The 24,730-nt window shown below is 41.7% G+C and overlaps 1 protein-coding gene across 3 annotated transcripts in view; it reads left to right on the forward strand.

The window, feature by feature from the left end:
- Positions 1–3,396: 3,396 nt before the first annotated feature.
- TESPA1 (thymocyte expressed, positive selection associated 1) overlaps positions 3,397–24,730 on the forward strand; it is a 75,272-nt gene continuing 53,938 nt past the window's right edge. For all 3 annotated transcript variants that reach the window (XM_032645182.1, XM_032645181.1, XM_032645179.1), the window contains exons 1-7: positions 3,397–3,555; positions 12,729–12,936; positions 14,063–14,105; positions 20,608–20,657; positions 21,461–21,514; positions 22,260–22,296; positions 22,570–22,668. In XM_032645182.1, the coding sequence (XP_032501073.1) occupies positions 12,774–12,936; positions 14,063–14,105; positions 20,608–20,657; positions 21,461–21,514; positions 22,260–22,296; positions 22,570–22,668 (446 nt within the window). In that variant the 5' untranslated portion in view covers positions 3,397–3,555; positions 12,729–12,773. The remainder of the gene's footprint in view (positions 3,556–12,728; positions 12,937–14,062; positions 14,106–20,607; positions 20,658–21,460; positions 21,515–22,259; positions 22,297–22,569; positions 22,669–24,730) is intronic.

A 24,730-nucleotide genomic window follows, 5' to 3' on the forward strand; every position in this document is an offset into this window, starting at 1 on the left:
GGAAGCATGTCGCTTGCATCTGGGCCTGGGCAGGGAGGCCCAGCTGCTCGGCCCAGAGCAGTGGCTGTGAACAGCAGCTTCTCCATCCTGGGACAGCCTCGCCAGGCAGCTGTCCGGGCTCTGCCCCAGGTCTGGCTGGCAGCCTGCCAACTAGCTCTCAGTTCTATAGCTTCAGAACTCATGCCCAGCCCCAGCTCATCTGTTTGATGACACCTCAGTGCTTACTTATCAGTGTTATCAGGTTACATGTCTGGAGGATAATATCATGCAAAAGCAATTTTTACTTAGCTTTGCAAAGGCCAACAGGTTTGTTTTTTTTTTCCCTAACGCATTCTCTCTTATCTTCCTAGTGATTTCTTACCAAAGATCCGTTACTTAATATTTTCGTTTTCTGTAATAAACCACACATGGGTACATGAAAGAAGAGAAAAACAGTGTATGTACATATTATAGGTTTCTAGACCCTACTATTATCTAATATTAGAAAATATTCCTCTATTTGTCAGAAGAGGAAACTGATAGCCAGGGAAGATAAGTAATTGTCATATAGCTAGTGTTAAAGCCAGATGGCTTTTTTACTCCCAGTTCAGTGTTTTTACTAAATTTCATAAAGCACCGAGGGAGGCCACCCTAAAATGACAATCTGGCCATGTGATAAAGTGTTGAACTGGTGAATTGCATGGGCAGCAGAGAGCTAACTCAACATCTCAGATGGTTTAAGGGTTTTTATTTTTAACCAAGAAAAAAAAAATGATCAAAATCTCCTAAAAACCTCCTGAAATCCTGAACTGCATCTAGCAGAAAAAGGACAATTGGTCAAAGTTTCATGAAGCCTGTGGAATATATGATCAGAGAACTTTACAGTGTCAACTGAGGCTCTTAACGTTATTAAAGGACAGAGGAAGAGTAGCTGAGAGAGAAATACTCTACGACTGAGGAAGAAGACAAACATAGAAGAATATTCTGGCCTTCTTTATCCTCCTGGGAATCATATAGCCTTCATCCTAATCTTTCAGCAATAGCTTATAAAGAAGCAAACATTTCTTTAACAAACAGAATCTCTAGAAATTTCCTTGTGAAATGGATTCTTTAATCAGTAAGGTCACTTTGATGGATACAGGGATATAGCATTTCAATTTATAGATAAATTGAAAACGTTGTATTCAAGAGCCTTAAGAAAATAGCTGCAATTTGTTGAGCATTTGCCGTGAGTTAAGCCCTGGACTACATAGTCTACATTCCTTTTTTCCTATAGCTTTGCAACCAGTCCTTTAAGATTATCTTCATTTTGCAGATAGGAAGTTAAGGCCTGGAGGTGTTAATTAATGTGTCCAGGACTACAGAGTCACCTAGCACCAGGGTGTGACTCCAGAACCAAATCTCCTAACCATGAAACCACCCATGTTTATCAGAATGTTGGCATTATGGCTGGGACAGTCATTCCTGTTGCTGAACAGTCCTGTGGCTTTGGAGACGTTCAGCATCTTTGGTCCTCAGGCACTAAATACCAGGAGCAGCTTCCTATCACGCTAAAAATTAAAATGCGCTATAGAGGTGGTACTTTCCCTGTCTCCAGCATGTTGAAAATAACTGTCAAGGAAATTAATGAATTTCAGAAACTTAAGGTTAAAAATAATTTTAAGAGTTCCATTAGTTAGTTTTTTTTTTTTTTTTTTTTTCATTAGTTAGTTTTTGTAGTTAATTTGTACAGAAAAAAATAATGTTAAAGAGACCAAGGGAGTGCTAGCATTGGCTTTTTAATTTGTTGATTTTGAGTTGATTCTCAGAAAAGCATATGTTTAGCACCTACTATGTACTGGGAAAATATGTTAGACATTTTTATCCCTACATATAAATGAACGTATTGTGTGTGTCTCTGTGTATTAGAGAGAGAGAGACATCAAGAATTATTATTTTAATACTACTTATCTTCGAAGAAAGTAATGTTTAGAGAACAATTTGCTGAGCAGAAATTTTCTTTAGGTTTCTCCACGATACTATATATTGTGAGTATCCAATGAAGTTGTCCTGTTGGCAATTGGAAATGGAATTTGGGAACGTGGTAAAAAGAGATCCAGCTGTAGTTATGGCCATAAATTTTTTGGGAAAAAAAAGAATGAATATGTGAAAGTCAGTCACAGTTACTTAGCACATCAGAGGTGTGTCTTGTACAATAAATATTATGATAAATATTTATAAGTAAATGACACAGGGAAGGAAACAGAATTAGGACCAGGAAAGAAAGATAGGAAATAACTTGAATGGTGCAACATCAAAGAAGAAAAAATATTAGGAAATATTGGAGAGATAAGGAGAGGTATTGTCAAGGATGCTGAATGCTGGTCAGAGGTGAAAGTGATAGAGGAATGGGAAAAAATTCTAGAGTCTAGTAAGTCTTCTTGGAACTGAAAGCCAATAAATTGAAGACATCTCCAGGATGTGACAGATTTTGGAAAACCTTCGGAAAGCCATCATTTATTCACAAAAAGAAATACTTTGAATTGGTTTGAGCATGAAAACAAAACATTAAGAAGTCAAGGGCTTTCCTGGTGGCGCAGTGGTTGAGAATCTGCCTGCCAATGCAGAGGACACGGGTTCGAGCCCTGGTCTGGGAGGGTCCCACATGCCGCGGAGCGACTAGGCCCATGAGCCACACTACTGAGCCTGAGCGTCTGGAGCCTGTGCTCCGCAACAAGAGAGGCCGCGACAGTGAGAGGCCCGCGCACCATGATGAGATGAAGAGTGGCCCCTGCTCGCCACAACTAGAGAAAGCCCTTGCACAGCAACGAAGACCCAACACAGCCAAAAATAAATAAATAAAATTTAAAAAAAAAAGAAAAGAAAAGAAACTTGCTTAAAAAAAAAAAAAAAGAAGTCAACGCAGAGAAACAGTTGCTTACAATGGTGCAGTATTTGAAAACAAGCTTCTGGGGAATTTACCAGAGTGTGAAAGAGTTACGAAAACAGATCCACTCTGGCTTAGAGCCCTCTCAAGTGTGTGATGGGGCTGTAAGCATCTTCTCTGAGATAAATGTGAGATAATTTTCGGGAGAGAGCCTTACCATTTTTAGACACCTCTCCTCCTGGAGACAGAAGCTTTATGTGAGGCAGTGGGGTTATTTGAGGCAGTTATATGGTTAGAAGACTTTCCTATACACACATCCTTAAATGAGCCGTACCTTCCCCTTAGCAGGAAAAGATCTCCTGTTGTCTTGCAAAGACCACAGCAGCTCTGTGATGGGACGGGCTCCCTAGTGGTGAGCTCTGGGGACCGCAGATATTTTCTTCTACAGTCAGTCTGCAGAGCTAAAGAGCAGAGGATGTGGCCAGGATAGGAGGAGGGGACTGTACATATGTGAGTGTACGTATGTGTGTGTTTTCTCATTTCCGCTTCCCCTTTCAAGCTGGCAACAGCATTTTAATGAAGACAGAGAGAAAGATACAATATGCAATATGATACCTTCTCCCTTTCCTCACCTCCATCCCAGCCGGGAAGGGCTGTGCCCAGCTCTGAGAACTGCTTTGCCTCAAACTCAGCTCTTTACCAGCGAACAGGTGAGTACAACTTCCACCTCAATTTTAAGACTGTGCTGATTTAGGATGGTGCTGGGAGATAGGAGGAAACAAGTCAGAGAAAAATCAGGCTGTGAAAAAAATGGAAATGTCAGGAGAAAAGCCACATCCCTGACTTCAACCTTAAAAAATACATCACTGCGCCTCTTGGAACAAGGTCTCTTTATTTCTTTTTTCCTTCCTATTATCAGAGAGGTACTCTTGCTAGGGTCACAGAACATGGGTTCCTTCGACGGCCTGAATTAATATTTGGGACTTTTTCATCTTTCTCACCTGAGAAGTTCCTCTCTGTGTCTTGCTGTCCTCACTTTTGCTGCGTTTCAATCTGATTCTAACTTGGAAAAGTTCTCAAGGAGAAACGTTTCTTAGCTTCATCTGGGTCCCATTCTAGCATCCATAACTCTGACTCTCGGGAATACCTAGCCAGAATGAATTTTGCTTTTTGCGGGTATGACCGCTTTCTTCAAAAGCTGTAGAAGAAAGTTGTTGAGGAGATAACTATAGCAACGTATACTAGGGTGAAAGGGGAGGGAGAATTTATACAACTGGACGACACCGGGCCAAATTTACTGGAAGGCTCAAGGTCAGTAACCACCTGTCAGGTTTAGTGTTCAAGCCGTACATCTCAGAGATGGATCGATGAATATATTGACCACTTAATGACCTGTCTAATCCTGAGGAGGGATGGGGTCTGCTCCTCCAACACACCTGGTCTCAGTGGTAGCCGGGCTGAGCATGTCACCACCTGCGTGAGTTTGGGGGAAGGTAGAGGAGTGGAAAGATCCTCTACGCTGGGGTTTTCCTGTGCCCTACTTGCTACTGAGCCCACCAGTGGGTGGAGGAGCAGAGGTGTGACCCCAGTGTAGAACAAGGACACGATGAAAGAGCCCCCCAGAATTGATAAGACCCCAAGTGTTTGGAAGAGATCCCCAGTGACTCTGTCTACCACAAATAGCCCTAAATAGAGAGGCAAGGGAACTTTCTAGACAGTACACAGCAGTGCCCAGGATAGGAGGTTGGAGGTTGCAGACTTTCGACCTGTGTGTCCAATCTTGAGTTTAGGCTTGAATGATTAGAGCTAAAGATCTGGTCTAATTTTCATGTAACTTGAAACATTATTAGGAATAAAGTAAGATAGGTTTATTGTCTATCTCTACTGAGACTATCAGAGATAACAAGCTAAAGCTATCACAAGAGAGATAGAAAGAGATCTTACAAATGATTTTTTCTTCATGTGCATCCCAAGGAAACTCTTTACAACCATACTAAAGACACTTTCTCATAACTCCTTTGCTCTACTGAAACTTAGATTGAGTCCTGTGATTAAGTATAATGTAGCAGCCATGGAGACCCAATACCATCATTTGGTTAATGATTCATATTCTGTTAGAAAATGGAGAGGAAGTTTGGTCCCAGCCCAGGTCATGATTCACACAGTAAGAGGAAACGATCAGACATCGATCTCCACTTGATAACTGCCAACTGTTCTGTTTACAGCCTAAAGGACAAGACAAAGGTGGGTATTCCAGTACCCACAGTACTGTGTGCCCGGCCCACACACGGGCCTACTGCAAAAAGGCTTAAACACAGATTTTGAGAAGAAGAAAAGAGGGTGTAGATATTGTGAAAGAAAAAGAGGGAAGAATAAACATGAGTATCTGAGGGACAGAGCTTCATTACCAAGGAAATGAGACTGAAGAATTAAAGATAGGAATTCGCAGAACTAACTCAATGATCGAGAAGTCTGCTTATTCTCACTCCTGTTTCTAGACTGAACTACCTGTAAACCAGTGCAGGCAAACTGATGTCTCTTATTCTTGATGCCTTGATGATGAAAGAATCTAGCGTCTCCCAACATGGACAGCACGTGATCCCTTTTTTCCAAACGTACAACTTTAATATTTCCTGTAGGAGTTTACAAGGCTCCCATAAAACTCATCCACATCACGGAGGTAGAAGTAAATAAGAAAGAGGAGAGAAAAAGAGGCTGTAGATGGTCTTTTTTAGGGATTTATTCAGCTAAACTTATTTGTGGGAGGGAGGAGATGAAAAGAGAGAGGAAACGAGTTACAAAAGTGAATGGGCATTTTTCTTGGTCTTATTTATCAAATAGCATTCCTCTTTTCTCCTCAAATCAATTGAACTGCTCCCTTAGACCACAAGAAGTCCCAGGATGCACAAATGCTGCACTCAGGGAAATTTTTGTTCTGATGTTCTTCCAAATGGCAGTGACATGGGAGAGGGTTAGAGATTAGCAAGACATTGCCTATCTGTGAAGGAGTGTGAGAGCCTGTTGCAGGGGTTGGGGGTATGGAGAATGGGGGGCAGTCAACCTGGCTTGAGGTGGAGTTTGTCCTTGTTGAAAACCGAGAAATGGCTGTCCTGGGATTTCCCACAACCCCTTGCAAGAGTGGTGATGTCTATCTTGTCTGTGACTGCAGAAAAGATGCATAAGTTGCGGAAGGTCTTACAGGCCCCATCATGGAAATTCCGTTTCCTTTTTCTCTCCTCCCACGCTCTCTCACTCTCAGTCCCAGTTCACAGGCACTGCTGGGGTATAGGCACAGTACAGCCAGAAGAGAAGAGAGGTCTGTCTGATACACGTCCCGGGAGGAGGCCCAGCGTGCTCAAGAGAAACCTAAGGCTGGGTCTTGGAAACCAAGAGTGAGGAGGAAGGCTATGTGATATAAAGGAAGAAAGCACACACCTGGGACTCAGAACTTGTGTGTGTCCTGTTGATAGCAGTTAATATTCTATGTGACTTCAGATAAGCCTCTCTCTCTTTCTGTCTCTCTGTCTCTCTCTCTCTGTCAGTTTTCTTCACTGCAAAATGAGTGATCAGGATTAGATGATCTCTCTGATCGCTTTGGGCATTAAGTAAGAACAGAGGACCTATTTACTGCTTAGTTTTTATCTCTTCTTGACAGTATCATCCTTCTTTCACCATCTGGACTTGACGCACACTTCCGTACCCTGCTCTGCCCACTCCTTCTCCTTCCTTCTTTCCTTATTCCTGAAAACGTTCCAACTTTAGTGAATGGCTTAGACTGAGGGGAAATTAATAACAATAATAACTGTATTTATTAAGCACCTCCTTTATACATCAGGGACTTAGTATGCATTATCTGAGTTTTGATTTTGAAACCCCAATAACCCAACAAGTTTGGTACACTATCTGTTTTACATATGCAGAAACTCAGGCGTAGAGGGGATAAGGAGTGTCACTGAGGACACATATGCAGTAAGCAGACAGAACTGTGGTTTCAGACAAGCTTTACTCTGATTGCACAGCCACACACTCCTACAGTTTTCCTCCTCAAGAGTTGGCCATCCTTCCTAGACCCCTTCAAAGTATCCCCTTGGTGAGACATCTGTAACTAGAGCTCATATTTTAGATTGGTAGGCCCATATGGTTGCTAAGATATTAAAATATGTTCATATCAAATTATGATAAATATTCATCACTCCAAGACCACTGAGTGCCCATCACTAACCCAGCTACCCCAGCTCTTCCCACAAGACTCCCCAGCTGGCACCAAAAACTCAGTGCCAAGCTAGCCACACACTTGTAGGACCCAGTCACGGGACTGGGACTGGTATGACCTCTGAGTTGCCTGTGCTGCTCCATAACCATTGCTAAATGTTCTGAATGCCACAACAGTCTACAAGTAATGTGAAATTCCAGGCAGACCCTCTCCTCTGAGCTAGAACCTAGTTGGGCCCTCCCTGGCTGCTAAACCACTCTAAGCTTGAGGAAGGCAAAACTGCTTCATAATCATCTCGTTGGAGTCAAGAAGGAAAACTACACTAATAACCAGACAAAGCAACTCTTCCTTTACTAAGATTGTCACAAAGTCAAGCATAAATTACTTTTGGTTTATCTGCCTCTTCTATACTAGACTATAAAACGGAGAGTTCATCTAGCATGTGAACTAGAGAATCTACTAACGTAGTTTCTTCTTCCTTTATCCTAAATTACATTTATCAGTGACACCTGCATGGTGATCTTAGGTTATCCTCTTGCTCCATTATCAGTGGAAAGATGATACAACTAGAGTCAGACTAATGTGAGTTTAAATCTCAGCACCATAAGATCCTAAATATATGACCTTGGACTAGGGACATATCTCTCTGAGCTTCAGATGACAATAATTAGCTCCAAGGAGATTGTTGGGATTAAGTGAAGTAGTTTGTGGGACAGTTTTTTTTTTTTTTTTTTTTAGATATACTTGACAATGGGACAGTTTTATGGATAAATATAAGGAACTCTATACATCTCAGTTATTATGAGTACCTATTGCTTTGAATTGCCCATGTTTATATAAAGTGAATCTCTGACTACATTCCTTAGAAAAGAGCCTGGAAGTAAGTGATGCTCTCAGTGTAGTAATAATCACATACCCATAAAGGTTTTCTCTGCTAGTAAAGTTACTGCTTCTGCTGATGATTTTAGTTGGAAGATATTCCTTTCAAAGCTCTGAAACAACTCCCTAGTCGTTTTTTTTTTTTAAACTAAATTTATTTTGTTTACTTATTTTTGGCTGCGTTGGGTCTTCGTTGCTGCGCGGGCTTTTCTCTAGTTGCAGTGAGCGGGGGCTACTCTTCTTTACGGTGCGCGGGCTTCTTCTCATTGCGGTGGCTTCTCTTGTTACGGAGCACGGGCTCTAGGCGCTCGGGCTTCAGTAGTTGTGGCTCACAGGCTCAGTAGTTGTGGCTCGCGGGCTCTAGAGCGCAGGCTCCATAGTTGTGGCGCACGGGTTTAGTTGCTCCGTGGCATGTGGGATATGCCCTGACCAGGGATCAAACGTGTGTACCTTGCTTTGGCAGGCGGATTCTTAACCACTGCGCCACCAGGGAAGTCCCCAGCTCCCTAGTCTTAAACCATTAATGGTGATTCCTCTTGTCTAACTTCAATCATGGCTGCTGCAGTTTCTGCTTTGAACTATAACATCCTCAGAAAAAGAGAATTCTCTCCTGCTGTACTTGGTTGTAGTCAGATTCCAGAGCACTCAACAGATTGTGGAGAAATATTTTGGGAGTAAATCCCTAGAAAAATCTAGGAAAGAAGAAAAGACAGAGGACTGAAAATGATAGCAGAGGGGGAAAGGAGGCTTTGGGGTGGTTCAGGCAAGTAGAAACAGAACCAGCGTGGCATTCGTGTTGTTGTTTTTTTGGGGGTGGGGAGGTGCTTAGTGGGAATGTCAGAGAAAATATATCAGCAGGCATCAGACTTTCATCCCCACAGAAGATAGACTAAATGTAATATTATAATCTAAACCAGCATCAAGAAAAATGGTACTTAGATTCCAGAAGGAACTTTTGACCAGGGAATAAAAACCTACAATGAAAAATTCTGGAAAATATTTTTTTTAGGACAAGAGAAGTTGATAGTTTCAGCTTATAAGTTCAGTCAGATTTGTGTGGCCCTATGTTCTATCAACAAAGGGGTGGTGTGACTATGCCCCAGGCCTTTTTCGTCTTCATTAGAAGGTATCCAAAATACATACATTAGGATTTGAGACCATGTGGAAAGTCGGGAGCCCCTGGCCTATGATACACACTAGAGGGGGATAATATTTCAGCAGCAGCGTGACTCTTGGTCCTCTGCAGGTACAGTACTACTGAGCCCCTTCTGTTGCAATGTACCATGCACTGCCCTGAGGTAGGATTTAGGGGACAGGTTACAAGCAATGGTGGATAACGGCCAGAAAGGTAAGCCACTTACGTCTTGTTGAATGTGGTCTAGGCGCACGTGCTGGGTGCTAGTGGTGGGCAGGAGAACGGAGATGACTTGAGGAGCCCTTCAAAATGTAGAATGTGTTTGGGTAGAGAGGAAGGTGGCTGAAACTGGGTAAGCTAAAGCAAAGAAGCAGAAAAGTTCAAGAAGTGCTGGGGGTCCTTGAGCTCTCCTGACTGAACCACACTCCTTGGGCTCCTTCTCAGCCTCCCTCATCCAGGCTCACCACCTTCCTGGGTCACTGAAGGTTTGAAGTCCAAGAACCTCATAAGTCAGTGTTAATTTGAAAGGGAATTTGTTAAATGGCAAGTAACTCCAGAGGCCACTGGGCCGTTTCCTAGTTCTTACAGGAAAAACTACACAAATGCATCTTTTGTACAGGTATTATTCCTACAAATATTTCAGGCTCAGTTGGAATAAGTTCATACACAACGGTATTAGAGGCGAACTTTTACAACATTGAGTCCCACCAATTCATTTTCTAGAGGTTGAAGTCAATGCCCAAATAGAAAAACCTAATTGACTTGCCAGAAGTCAGCTAATTGGACAGAAAGTCTAGAAGAACGCCCAAGACTCCTGACTCCCATCAGTGCTCTTTTCGCTGCACCAAACTCCATTGTACATCCAGGTGTGTGTTTTTTGTATGACTTGTTTGGAGGAAATATCTCCATGCCCTCTCTCTGTCACAAGGACCCTCCGTGCTTCCAAAGGTGCCATCTTGACAGCTGTGTGCATCCATCCTTCAGTTCTTTCTAACACTCTCACTGCCGATGTGCTTGTCTGATAACCATGTGCTGCTTCCTCCAGATTTCCACAGAGAACACCCAGTTTCTCATCTCCAAGCAGCACAGCTTCCCTCTGTCACCACTAACCAGACGATTCTATTTCTCCCGGCCTCCAAATACTGCTGTACTTACAGTGTTCCCACATAATGCCCTGTGAACAGGTCTCTATAACCCACGTGTGGCAGAGGTTGGGGAAAATCAGTTAGGTTCTGTTTTAGGCATCAGGGACATAGCAGTGAACAGCCCAGACAAAAATCTCTGTCCTTGTGGAGCTTCTATTTAAATCAGAAGAATAAACAATAAATTGGATTAACAAATAAAACATAAAGTATGTTAGTGATAAGAACAATGAAGAAGAAAGTCAAGCAGGGAAGGAGCTCAGTGGAAGCGCCTATCATCTGGAGGCTGTGGAAGCCAGGCCTGGCTTCACGGAGAAATCGGTTAAGGGTTGGGCTTTCAGGTTAAGGGTGCCAAAGGCTGAGAGGGAAGAAGAGGGAGGGGAAAAACATGGGGAAAGCCTAAGGTTGAACGGGGGATAAGCATTTTCAGGGGGCAGAGGGGAAATGAGCCTGTATGAGTCTGGCGTATTTTCAAAGATGTAGGAGGAGTGTGGGATAGATTCGCATCACAGAGGATGCTGAAACCAAAGGAGAGGCCTCCGTCACTCATCTCAATTAGTGAGATTCTGACACTGTGCTAGGCTGTAACATCCTCATTGAGAAACTGAGCCCAGAGAAAGGGGTTGAATTCGCCTAGGCTGTACCATTAGTAAGTGGCGGAATAAAGTGTGGGAGCTGAAGGTTCCTTCCTTCTTTCCTTCTTTTTCTCCTTCCTCCCCTCCTTCCTTTCCTCCTTCCTTCCCTTCTTCCTGCCTTCTTCTCTCCCTCCCTCCCTCCCTTCCTTCCTGAATTCCTTTTAAATTCCCCTGATCACCAAATTAGTTCTTCTTGTGACCCGAAGATTTCTTGTGATTTAGGTGAGATTCATTTGCTCTGGAAATTAAAGACAATAGGCAAGTTAGCCTTTGATATTTTCTTCCCCGGACTGACTGACACCAACATACTAAATATTTTGGATGGAGGTGCAGTACTAGGTAAATGCACGCTAGCAAGGCTTTTTAGACTCTTTCCCTAAATTCTTTATAGTGGCAGTTTCGTCCTTTTATCACCTCATAACAGCTCTGGCCAAGGGACAACAAATTCTCTCTGCTACCCCTCTTTGTGGCTTCACTATACACCACAGACTTCATTCAGTTGTTTAATTTCCCCTTAAAGGCACAGGCAGTGGAGAAAGGGCTGGGTGTCCAGGGTTAATAAAGTTTCATAGTGCCAACTGCTGTCTCTCCTTGGGGGAGAGACATGCCTTAGGCTGGACCTGCAGTAAAAGAATTTAGATCAGACAGCAGTAATTATGTACTATTTTTCTCTGGATATGTTTTGTCTGTAACAAGCAGAAACATCCAAAAGAATTTTATTGCCCTAGGAATGCATTTTATGTTCAGGACTTTCTTTTCAAAAATAGGTATTTTAGTGCCTAAATTGTTGAATGCTTCACTGGTGATTTTGTTTTTAAGTGTTTGAGAAGCAGAAGTCTCTGGAAACTGGCACTCTTCTTATTTATTTCCCCCTTTTATTTTTCCTTACGCCAGCAGTTAAAGGTGTGGCCATGAGGATGAAGCGTTTATGGCAGCTTCAGTGACAAGGGCTGGTCCCACCTTCACCTGTTCACTGTGGGGATTGTGAGTGCAGCTGGTGGGGAAGAGGCAGGAGGACAGAGTATAAGCCAATGACTGTACATTAGCCTCAAGTCTTTTTAAGCTGTATTCGGACAATCGAATGATTCATCCTCTCTGTCTTCCTCTTTGAATAAGTGGCTTGTGCCATCAGAATATATCTCTTGGAAGAATACAGAGGTGTTGATTAGGCAGTGTTAAATGAAGTATTAGCACACTGATGAACTGGACAATTAACTCAGAGCCATGGAGGAACCCAAGCTGACAAATTAGAAAGTGATGATCCTGAAAGTGGTAACTGCTAATTGTTTCAGGCAGTGTCTCCTTGTTTTTATTATGGGATTCTCCCCGCCCTCATCCCTACCGCCCCCAGAGAAATCCTATGCTAAATAGGAAACAAAACAAGCCCAGAATGACTGTAGTTAGACTGACATCCTGGTTGTGAGACCTTAGAAAATCCGTTTAACCTTTGAGATCTGAGACTTCATATATCTTTATGAGGATCAAATAAAGTGAAATCTACACATTGCAAATTTAAAGATATTTTAATTACAATGGAAGATTCTGGGAGACAAAATTCTTAAGAACTAAAGAAAATGTTTTCTAATACAGCATTTCACCTTTCATGAGAAGTAGCAACTCTCAAGTCAGAAGCGCTTTCCCAGTGTCCCTTAAATCATATGATATTTCCAGTTTCCAAACTTGGAAGACCTGGTGTTTAGATTGCTCAGAGCATTCCTTTCGTTGGAAGTTGGAGGAGGAACAAGACATCTCCTCCCTCCTCCGGAACGGGCAGAGGGCTACGCTCCTTTCTGCAGAGCTGGGAAGATGTGGGGACAGCCCTGGGAGTGGTGATTACTGACCAGAGGATGAGGCAGCATCACTGTGTTCCAACTCACAGGACAGCATCCCTGTGGCGGGAGGCCCTGAAGTCTGAACCAGCGCCATGGAGGGCTCTGTGCTGAGCCCCACGTCCTGGGAGAGGCGACGGGCCTGGCTCCGACAGAGCCGGCACTGGCAGACCCAGGTCCTGGAAGAGGAGGCTGCCGCAGCCCTGCAGGGCGTCCCAGATCCCGAGCCTTCTGGCCTGGATGATGTTTTCCAGGAAGGTAAGCGGCCATTAGACATCAAACAGACTTGCACGTTCTCTTGTGATATGGAAAACGTGCCAGATGCCCAGGTCTGCAGTGCGGGCAGCGGGTCCTGGGTTTAGGCTAGCCCCCCCCCCCACCACCACCACGAGGCTTATTTTGACTGGGTTAAATGAGTTTAAGGGAAGTTGAGTAAAGTAATATGAGGCATGAATTATGTGAGAAAGAAACAGCGTAAGATTGGGAAAAAGGAAGAGGCACACTTTTGCCTCGTCCTGAGCAGCTATCTGTGAGGATCCGAGGCCAGGGTTCTCTATGAATGTTTGGAGTGTTTCTGTGTCTGTGTAACAAGGTTACATGCAATCTGGGTGCCTGGACTCTGGCTGCAACTCAACTGTGTGACGTGACCTTTGGCAAGTCGCTCACCGCTCTAGGACATGCTTGTCTAATTGAAGTATTAGTACCTGAAATAGTAATAGTACCTTTTCCACATGCCTCTCAGAGCTTCTTTTAGGTTCCAATGACGCTGCAGACATAAGAGTAAAAAGTAAAAACTAAATTTAAAAATAAATCTTATGTAAGTGAACCTACCCTCGCTTATTTGGTAGGAAACAAAAAGCGCAAACGCAAAATTGTGCTTTTTATTTTCTTTTCCTTTTTTTTTTTAAAGAGAAGGATCTATTCCTGTTCCCAAACCTTGGGGTATTTTCCACGTTTCTGGGAGAAAGGGGGCACAGAGGCAGAGAGAAGAAATGTCCACTATTTTTTTTTTTTTTCGATACGCGGGCCTCTCACTGTTGTGACCTCTCCCGTTGCGGAGCACAGGCTCTGGACGCGCAGGCTCAGCGGCCATGGCTCACGGGCCCAGCCGCTCTGCGGCATGTGGGATCTTCCCGGACCGGGGCACGAACCCGTGTCCCCTGCGTCAGCAGGCAGACTCTCCACCACTGCGCCACCAGGGAAACCCTATCCACTATTTTTATACACGGATATATTCCCCTTTTATCTTAAAGAAAAGTTTTATGGGAAGAAAAAGGAGTCGTGAGGTGGCTTATATAATGATGTTTGTGGAATGGGGTGAATTTCAGGGAGGAAGTCTGATTTCCTTCAGTTTCCATGGTGATCTGATGTCTGGCTTTTCTAGGGAATCCAATCAACAAGATTGAAGACTGGCTGCAGGATTGTGGGTAAGTGCTGGCGAGGCAGCCGGACTGAGCGTGGTTGATGGTTGGGTGTGTTAACAGGCTCTGACTCTTGAGAACTCAGAGCGCAGGGACATGAATTTTAATTGGGCGTAATGATTAGAAGTGAGGTTGAAATAAGGGAGAGGGGATTGTAAAGATTTGGGGTGAGTGTGGGGATTGGGGCTATGAATCAAGTGCATCTCTGGGCTGAGACTAAGTTAGGGTGAGGATCTGGAAGTACAGTCTGGACCTGGTCTAAAACTAAGAAGGATGGAAATGGGTAGCCACAGGGGAGAGCTGGGCTAAGTTCCAGATTCCTGCTCCATTGCTTTTCCCTTCAGACTGGAGTTTTACACTGTGTAACAAAAGAGGACTTAGAAACCTAATTGTTCTTATGGTCAGAGTATTTCTTCTTCATTATGAATCATTATGTTGTTTATTTCTACTGAAGAACACAGGAAGAGGGGCTCAGGGTTTACCCCAGTCATTCAAAGCAGTGACGAATTGGAGCAGGTACTTCAAGGCAAAATGTAGTACCTCTTTCCTGAGAAACACTTTAAAATTTGAAACCCTACACCCCCTCTGCCTGTACCATTTTAGGTTCAGTCTACCCAGACCCGGAGGGAAAGCTTCTGTGACCTATTTAAGTGTGATCATTTGTGTGATAATGAATTCTCAGAACTTATAACTCCCGCCTACTCTTTATTTCCTCTTCAGAAATGTTTCAAGCTGTATATAGCCTTTCATCTCAACTTGTTTATTTATTTATTTATTTATTTTTTCAACTTGTTTATTAACTTATGAATAAACCCATCCTGGCTTATTTGGTAGGAAATAAATAACACTGTATAATCCAAGGTTGTTTATTTTAACCCTGCCCTGGGAGGTAAGGCAAGGAAGAATTTATTTTGTGTTTTTGTTATGTACAAAACATGTTGTCTTTATTGTCATAATCTGGTTCAGAATTTCAGAGTTAATTAAGGGTAATCAAAATATAGGGAAGTAAATGGATGGTGATAATGTTTGCAGGTTTGGGTGTGTGAGAACTGTCCCGGGATTTAAAATGCTTCTCCAGATACGTACAGGAGAACCAGTGGGCTCAGTTACTGTCTTTATCCCATTAACTATTCTTCAGTCTTATCAATTCAAGTCAATAATTATTACTGACCGTGCGTTTGCTAACTGTCTGATTGTCTAAATGGCCTAGAGGGGTGCCAAGTAGTTTAAAATACGCTCCTTGACCACAAACATACTACATTCTAGTTGAAAAGAATAAATTCCCAGAAATACAAGATTGTAAATTCCAGAAATCACCTTTCCCTACCTATATTCTACCAAGATAAACCCTGAACCAAAATTTATGATGAAAAAGTAGTCTGGTGAGTGAAAAGGCTCCAAGATTTGAGCCTAATTCTTGTGCTAACCATCTGTATAACCAGCTGTAAGCAAACAACTGAAATTCTGTCTCAGACTCCTCTTCTGTAAAGTGGAGAGCTAGAATAATAAAGTTCCAAAAGATTCTTGTGAGATTTAAATGATATATGTGTACAAGTGCTTTATACTCTGTAGTACTATGTGAGTGGTGAGTGTCAGGGAGGAAAGAATTTTCCTCTATCCTGCTTTCTAGGTCCTTCTTTAATTCTTTAATCTGAGAATTAAATTGACATGAGACAGATTAACAGGAGAAAATCAAACAAAAGTTTAAACATGTATACATGGGAGACACCCCGGAGAACTAACTCACCAAAATGGTGAAACCCTCACCTTAAATACCATCCTCAGCTAAAGACAAAAGATGATATTGGGGATAGTGGTTTGGGACTTCAAAGGGGAGGAAGGCAATTCACACGGAGATGAAAAAGCAAATGTTTGGTAAACAAACATTTACTGGACTATGTAAAGACAATGGGATACTAAGCAGACTCTGAATTCCAATACACCTAGTTCATATTCTCTAGTGAGATCTCTATGCCTGTTACAGTCCCTCTATCCAAATTCTTTGGGCAGCTAAGGCAGAAGGCCAAAGTTTCTTCCTGAGTCTTCTGAGCCTTGGTTGTCTTCAGCTTGAAATAATCCACATGCCAAAGAGACATTTCAGGGTGGCAAATTTTGCTCCCCTACATGAAGTTTATAAAGATGAGTTTTATGCTACTTTAAAATTTCACAAAATAAGTCCATCTATCTATTTACCTGGCATCTATCTGTATCCTTTTATTTATCGGAAAAGTGTGTCCAGATACGATGCATATCAACTTTAGGACAGTGATTACCTCTAGGAAGGAAGAAAGTTAGGAAGGAATGGGAGTAAAACTTCTCCTGAAAATATCTAACCATCTGAGGGCCAGTTCTGTCAGTTTTCCCAGAGCGCAAAAGTGCCTTCTCCTGATCTTTGCCCTGAAATTCCTTCAAGGTGTATTGTAGGTCAGCGATTGCAGTGGCTAATGACTTGATTCTTGTCGGACTGGATGGTGGGCAACATTCTTCATTTCACAATCCCTTCCCTTTCAGTCTTAATTTCGACCAAGCTTTGAGAGGCATTTGATGACCAGTTTGTCCCATGGCACTAGGAATGCTTAGTCCCAGGTCAGGTGAGGATTTCTTTGATAGGCCACTCAATGTACTATTACTGGACTAGGCCTTGTTAACAGTAGCTAACTGTTGCTAGACCAGTTGGACCACCTGTCTTACTGGTCTGTTATGGTCCAGGAAATTGTTTCCTCTTGCTGTTTCTTCCTATATCTAAACTTACACTATCACTGATCTTATAGAACTACATATTTGATCAATCTTTTCAAGCCACCTAATCATCATTAATTTGATCTGAGGCTCAGTCACACATACGGTAATGCAAGAAAAAATAATCTTTTAAAATAAGATTACAAGTAATATAGCTAGTAACATTAATAGGTCATAAGTAAGTATTGAAGCTAAGAAATTCTATTAGGTGCTGCCCTGTATCTCCCCAGGTCATCTGACCAGTCTGTTCTGCACCAGTCCCTATCTTTAAGGGAAATGACATATTGGAATTGTACATAAAGTTCACCAAAGATGTCTGCACGTACAAGGCGAGAGGTGGGTCATCACGGCCCCATACGTAGGATTGAGAAGGAAATGTCATCCAGGGCATTACATGGCTGGCGCCAGAAGAAGAAAAATTGATCTCTACGGTTGAGCAGATATCTCTGCCATTGCAGAGGTCTGGTTAATGCATAATGCAGGCGCACAGTGCACACCAGAGGGGAGGAAGGAGGCCAAAATGGGCAGAAAACAAATTTGTTTAAATTTTTGTCTTGCCTTAAAATGAATTTTTATTTCATCAGTCTCTGCAGGCAGAATCTATGGAAATTTCTGGAAGAAGCTAAAAATAGCCACATGCTTCTTCTCCCAGTCCAATCCTCCTCCCTACTCTTCGTTTATGAATTGGGTATACAGGAAGAGCAGTAGCTTGGCTCTTCTATGTCAGACTTGAAGTGATGCTAAGGGACCTTTCAGTGCAAATGCGGAGAGGAGCAGCTTTGGATCTAGTCTCTAGTCATTGAGTTTATGTTCTAAGCGATAACTCACGAAAGGCCTGGGACTTGGATGAGGGACATGAAATTTCAAACCACCATGCTCAGAGGAGCTGAGCATGGATCAACAGATCCAGGCCTATGTCCATACTTCTGTGGGGTATTCCACATACACATAGAAAAGCATACCATCACAAGGGTCAGCCTGAGCTGGTCCTCATGTAGAGACTATGGACATGCCTGAGAGCACAGCTAGAAAATAGAAATGAAAGATGCACACCCAACAAATATTGTGTTACTAAATTTTGCTTTGGGCAAAAAAGGAATTTTATCAGTGGTATTTTTTATTGTAAATTTTATTGAAGTATAGCATACATATCAGTAGCATTTTTCTTTTTAATATAAATCGTCGTGCAACTCGATGTAAATTTCAGCTATACTAGATGAATAAATTCTAGCGACCTGGTGTACAACATAGTGCCTATAGCTAACAATATGGTATTGTGCACTTCAAAATTTGTTAAGAGGGTAAATCTCATATTAAGTGTTCTTACTTCCAAAAAAAAAAAAATCAAAGGGAAATAAGGATACTCTGGGAGTTGTTGGATGTGTCTGTTAGTTCGATTGGTGATGGTTGGTATCACAAGTGTTTACCTATGTCCTAGCTCATCAAGTTGCACACATTAAGGATGTGCGGTTCCTTGTGTATCAGTTATACCTAAATAAAGCTGTATATAAATATACAGATATATACATATAAATATAAAATAATAGCAATATAAATTGTGTTGAAGTATAAAGTATTTACTGAAAAATAAACAAGTCTTAAATATATGGTTCAGTGAATTTTCTCAAAGGGAATATAGTGATGAAATCTGAAATAGAACATCACCAGCACTCCAGAAGCTCCTTCTGTCCCCTTCTGTTCACTGCCCTGCTTCCAAGGGTAACCAGTACCCTGACTTGTAGCATCAAAGATAAATTTTGTACTTTTTAAGCTTTATATAAATAGAACCATACAATATGCACTGTTTTATGTGTCTTGTTTTGTTCAGCATTATGTTTGTGATGTTCATCCATGTGCTTGCATCCAGCAATAGCTCATTCTTTTCCATTGTTGTGTAGCATTGATCATGCAACTTCTCCATCTTACAATAACTAGAGATTTGGGGGTCTGCCAATTCTGAGTTATTATAAACATCATTTCTGTTGGTGAACGTATACAGGCATTTCCATTGATTGCATACCTAGAAGTGTAACAGTAGTGTGTTTTATTGTAGTTATAGTAATTGTAGGCCTTAGTAGTTGCATTACTGTGTAGCTACAGCACAAGCATTAAATGCAACAGTAGATCTCAGCCTTCTAGTAGTTGACTATATTGTTATCATAATGTTTTTTAATAGTAATAGGAAATATTAATTTATACTAATATTTGTAATGTTATATATACACTAACACGTTTGTAGTATTATAATATATATCTTTGTGTAATTATACATTAGCAAGAGAAGTATGTATTTGTAGTTCTAGTTGTGTTTATCAGAGTTACCCATTCTTAATTACCTTGAGTATCATTCCACATTTTATAGCATATATCGATGTACAGTTTTTCTCATGAGGACATGTAAAAATCCAGATTTTAGACAATATTGTTGATTTTTTCACTATTGAAAGGAAAGTACCAGCAAAAGATGTCTATATGTGTAGGGATTTATTTTGTAAAATTAAACACAGCTCGCTCTACAGACGTTGAGTCGGTAAGCCCATTTTCATTAATAAACATTTCGTGAACTGATACTCCAATAGCCTGAGAGGTGCCTAGATCTCTGGAGACTGATAAAGGAGAAGGCTTGTTTAAGACCAGCTCCAATGGATGCTCTCCAGTCAGTTTCCCTGTTAACTCAGTCGAACAACTCTTCTCTGTTCCAGCCTCCATTTGAGATTACATTCAAAGCATCACGAGCAACTTCCATTTTTAAAACTTTCAGGAAAGCCAACTCACAGCACGTCGGCGTTCGAAGTGAACTTAGATAATGATAATACCTAGGCATCTAAATCCCCTTACTTAATATTTGGGAACATAGCAGCAGCCAGGAGCCAGGACTGGAATCCAGGTGCTCCGGTCCCTGTTCAAAGCTTTTTCCACAGACAACTTCAATCACCCGTTTGAGACAGCGAATTTCTTCCTCATTTAAGTTGTTTCTCACTACCGTGTATGCTGAATTCCAATTGTTCTTCCTGTGGAGACAGTAAATGTTTGATAAGCCCATATCTCAAAATGTAGAAATGTAATCTCTAACCAAGATGCGGTTCCTGCTGCCTCCTGAAAGACGTGATAATCAGCAACAATGGGGCTCAAAGAAAAGGAAGGAGGTGTAGGTAGATAAGATGACCTCCTAAAAGTTTTTTCTTAGTTTCAGTATTTGTATTTCTTTCCTATTTCCTAGCTACTGAAGAATCATTGCTAAACTGACTTGGGACACTGTTATCAGCACAATCTAAAATACAGCACCGTGGCAGTTTATGAAGTTTTATGTATATATGTGTGTGTGTGTGTGTGTGTGTGTGTGTGTGTGTGTGTGTGTGTATCATACTGATAATTCCCTTGGGATGTAAAATTATTTTATGTGAGAAATTGCGTTGTGTGTCTCTGTGTTGGCAAGATCTCTAACAACTCTCAAATCCATTATCTAACAAATCTCAGATCCATTATTCCTGCTTTAACTAATTCTATTTATTATTAATTAGGATGAAAATGAATAAATGTGATGAACAAGAAAAATAAATAAAATAAAATAAAATAAAATACAGCACCTTCTGACTACCTCTATGGATTTGTCAGTGAAATCATCACTCTCCATTTTCTTCAACATAAAAGCAATTTAAATACTACTGACTCTCATTGGAAAATTACGTGAACTTGTGGGAAATATTTGAAGAAAAGCCCTTTCGAAAATGTAGTGATTTAAACCTATGAGATTCTTTTTGGTTTTTAGATACTTTGAAGAAGGGTTTTTTGAGGAAGCAGGACAGCCGATCCACAACGGTAAGCAGAGGCTCTGTTCTTTCTCCTCTTGTTCCTCTACCTTAGACAGCGACACGGCTGTGTGTGTGTGTGTGTGTGTGCGTGCACGTGTGTATGCGTGTGTAAGATGGTATCTCTTCACTGCCTACAGAACACCTATTAGTGGTCATAAGACAGTCCAGGAGGCCCAGAGGATAGAGTAAGTGTTGGGTCAGAGCCCACAGGCTGACTAGTCCTCAAAGGTTAGCTTCTGTTAGTGGCTGCTCAGCTAACAACCACTGCTATGGAAAACGAGCTTCATAAAATATGTGTGGATGTAGAGAACAAACGTATGGACACCAAGGGGGAAAAGTGACGGGGGTGTGGTGGTGGGATGAATTGGGAGATTGGGATTGACATATATACACTAATATGTATTAAATGGATAACTAATAAGAACTTGCTGTATAAAAAAATAAATAAAATAAAATTCAAAAAAAAAAATAAAAATAAAATAAAATTCAAAATCAAATAAAATGTGTGTCTGTATATGTATGTTTATGTGTGAGTGCATACCACGTGCCAATTCTTTGGAAGAGGATTGTGTACATGACTATGTGATATAGGGGACAGGTTAATTGTGGGTGAGTTTTTACGTGATTTTTTAAATCAAAATATGAATGTGACTTCTGAGTTAGTATCTGTGTGGCTGGGGTAGTTTTTCAAACATGTGGATGTATGATGTAATTGTGTGGTTGTAGATGTGTATACTAATGTGTGATTGTGTGTGTGCGTGTGTGAGTCCAAGCCTGATTTTCTGCAGCCTTTGCCTTATTATTTGACAGGGTGCCCCAGCCATGGAACCAGCTTTGAAGATGACTTGACCCTCGGAGCAGAAGGTAAGTGGCACAGCTCTCTGAGGTTGGAATTGAGGAAGAGGCTATCTACTGGATGAATTAAGGATAGAATGGAAGGGGAGAACTGCAGAAAGAAGCAGCCCATCCCTGGAGTCTTATCTGCAGGGAAAGGGCAATCTCATATGATCTAATGGAAAACTCAGAAAGTGTCACATGCCCAGAAATACTTCCTCACCAGCCTATCAAGACATCTACTGGTCCATCATTGGAGCTTTCCTTTGGCCCCTGAATATATAAAATCACCATAAAAGTGGCTGCCCAGACATCTTTGAGATGGTTTTCTGTATAGGAAGCCCCAGGCAGTCTGAGTACTGGGTGTAAGAGAGAGACTCCATTGGAGGAAAATAAGGGCTGGGATAAAGGATGGAGGTACCACAACCTACCAGTGTCTTCTGGGACCCGTAGAGACTCACGTGGTGAGGCAGGAACACTAGCCTGGGTGCCTGAATGACTCTGTCCTCCTCAGGACAGAGAAACTCTTGTCTGGACACCAGGCATGGTTCAGAAGTTCAGAGGCTCGGGGCCAGTTTTTCTCTGCTATATTTGTCCAGGTCTGTGTTTGATAATCTTCAGATACTTATATAAAGAACAGAGTTCATGGGATTCAGGGGCCTATAGTAGTGGCAGAGGGGAACAGAGCGGGCTGAGTTTTAAGCTCGGAGGGACAGCTTAGGTGATTTGCATTTTCCCTTCTAACTTTTTCTTTGCCTTTCTGTTCCTTGTCCAGCCACACTGTTGGCCACCAACAGCAAACTCTTCTCCAGGTAAGTGTTCAGTTGAGCCAGGCTGAACAATGTCTCCTTCAGGACCTACTGAACTGGGGTGGGTGTCAGAGTCCAAGAAATTAAAAACAAAGAGCTGAAGATTCACAATAGAGGGTGAGATTTCCAACTTGGAATGAGACCATAGATTGAGTTTTTACAGTAGATGGTTCAAAGGTACCCAGCATGGAGTGACAATGCCCAGCAGGGCATGTCTAGGAACCAGGGTGCAGACTGCTCACAAGATTAGTATGACTTCAGCGTTGATCCCTGCAGGAGCTTCCTGGAGACAGCCCGGCCTGGGCAGCTACTGGATCTTGGCTGCAGTTTGGCTTCCAGTAGCATGACTGGTGGGACCAACAAGACTAGTTCAAGGTAGGTGCCAAGTTTGGCAGGGGTGTAAGGGCGGGGAAGATGAGAGGTAGAAGAGAATGGAACTAAGAACCGTTGCCAGTTTTTTTTCTGGGATATACTGCTAGAGCTTTTATGTAGTCACATACTTGACAAGCATAGCAATATTTGCTTCAAGAATAGCAGGGATGCAGAGGAATCTGCTGCTCAGAGCTGGATGCTGTGTGTAAAATACAGGTGTCTCCTCCCCTGCACCTTGTACCCCAAGAGGTGTAGTATCGGTACCATCACAGTTCCTGGACCTATAAGTACTCAGTAAACAATCAATAAATGTATTAATTGATTGATTGGTTGATTGAGGCAATAAAACATTGATTCATTCAGGTAATTTTGTACCCCCAAATGCAGGCCAGGCAATGACTGTGTGGAATTCGAAGACGAAGCAGACAAAAGAGTTTGCCCGCAGGAGCCCACCAAGCCTATATAGGGTGAACAAAATACACACACAAATAACTTTAAAACAAGATGGAAAGTGATGAAAACTAGTGTGCTATAATAAAAATTGTTTGAATTTGAGACCTTATTAGCTCTTATCTGTCTTTAGTGATTTGCCTTTATTGAACCCTAGCCCTGGCAACACCCCAGTTCAGTTAACACAGAATCTCTGGAGATGAGACTCAAATATCTGCATTAAAATTTTTTTCGAAGTATATTTGATTTACAATGCTTCAGGGGTACAGCAAAGTGATTCAGATATATATATATATGTGTGTGTGTGTGTGTATATATATGTATACTTTTTCAGATTCTTTCCCATTATAGGTTATTGCAAGATATTGAGTATGTTCCCTGTGTTGCATAGTAGGTCCTTACTGTTTACTGTTTTATATATCGTAGTGTATATGTGTTAATTGCAAACTCCTAATTTATCTCTCCCCATCCTCTGCTATCGCCTTTGGTAACCTTAAGTTTGTTTTCTATGTCTGTGAGTCTATTTCTGTTTTGTAAATAAGTTCATTGGAATCATTTTTTTAGATTCTACATGTAAGTGATATCATGTGATAGTTATCTGTCTCTGTCTGACTTACTTCACTTAGTATGATAATTTCTAGATTTATCCATGTTGCTGTAAATGGCATTAGTTCATTCTTTTTTATGGCTGAGCAATATTCCATTGTATATATATATATATATATATATACCACATCTTCTTTATCCATTCATCTGTTGATGGACATTTAAGTTGCTTCCATGTCTTGGCTGTTGTAAATAGTGCTGCTATGAACAATGGAGTGAATGTATCTTTCAAATTAGAGTTTTCATCTTTTCTGGATATGTGTCCAGGAGTAGGATTGCTGGATCATATGGTAACTCTGTTTTTAGTTTTTTTGAGGAATCTCCATACTATTCTGCATAGTGACTGCCCAATTTACATTCCCACCAACAGTGTAGGAGGGTTCCCTTTTTTCCACACCCTCTCCAGCATTTATTATTTGTAGACTTTTTTTTTTTTAATTTATTTTTGGCTGTGTTGGGTCTTCATTGCTGCACGTGGGCTTTCTCTAGTTGCGGCGAGCGGGACTACTCTTCATTGCGGTACGCAAGCTTCTCATTGCAGTGGCTTCTCTTGTTGTGGAGCACAGGCTTTAGGCGCATGGGCTTCAGTAGTTGCAGCATGCGGGCTCAGTAGTTGTGACTCTTGGGCTCTAGAGTGCAGGCTTGGTAGTTTTGGCACACAGTCTTAGTTGCTCCACGTCATGTGGGATCTTCCCCTACCAGGGATCAAACGCATGTACCCTGCATTGGCAGGTGGATTCTTAGCCACTGTGCCACCAGGGAAGCCCTGTAGACTTTTTGATGATGGCCATTCTGACTGGCGTGAGGTGATACCTCATTGTAGTTTTGATTTTCAATTCTCTAATAATTAGCAGTGTTGAGCATCTTTTCATGTGCCTACTGGCCATCTGTATGTTTTCTTTGGGAAAATGTCTATTGAGGTCTTCTGCCCATTTTCTAATTACGTTCTTTGTTTCTTGATATTGAGATGTATGAGCTATTTATACATTTTGGATATCAACCCATTATC

This window comes from Phocoena sinus, chromosome 10 (genome assembly GCF_008692025.1).
Source record: "Phocoena sinus isolate mPhoSin1 chromosome 10, mPhoSin1.pri, whole genome shotgun sequence".
NCBI classification, from domain to species: domain Eukaryota; kingdom Metazoa; phylum Chordata; class Mammalia; order Artiodactyla; family Phocoenidae; genus Phocoena; species Phocoena sinus.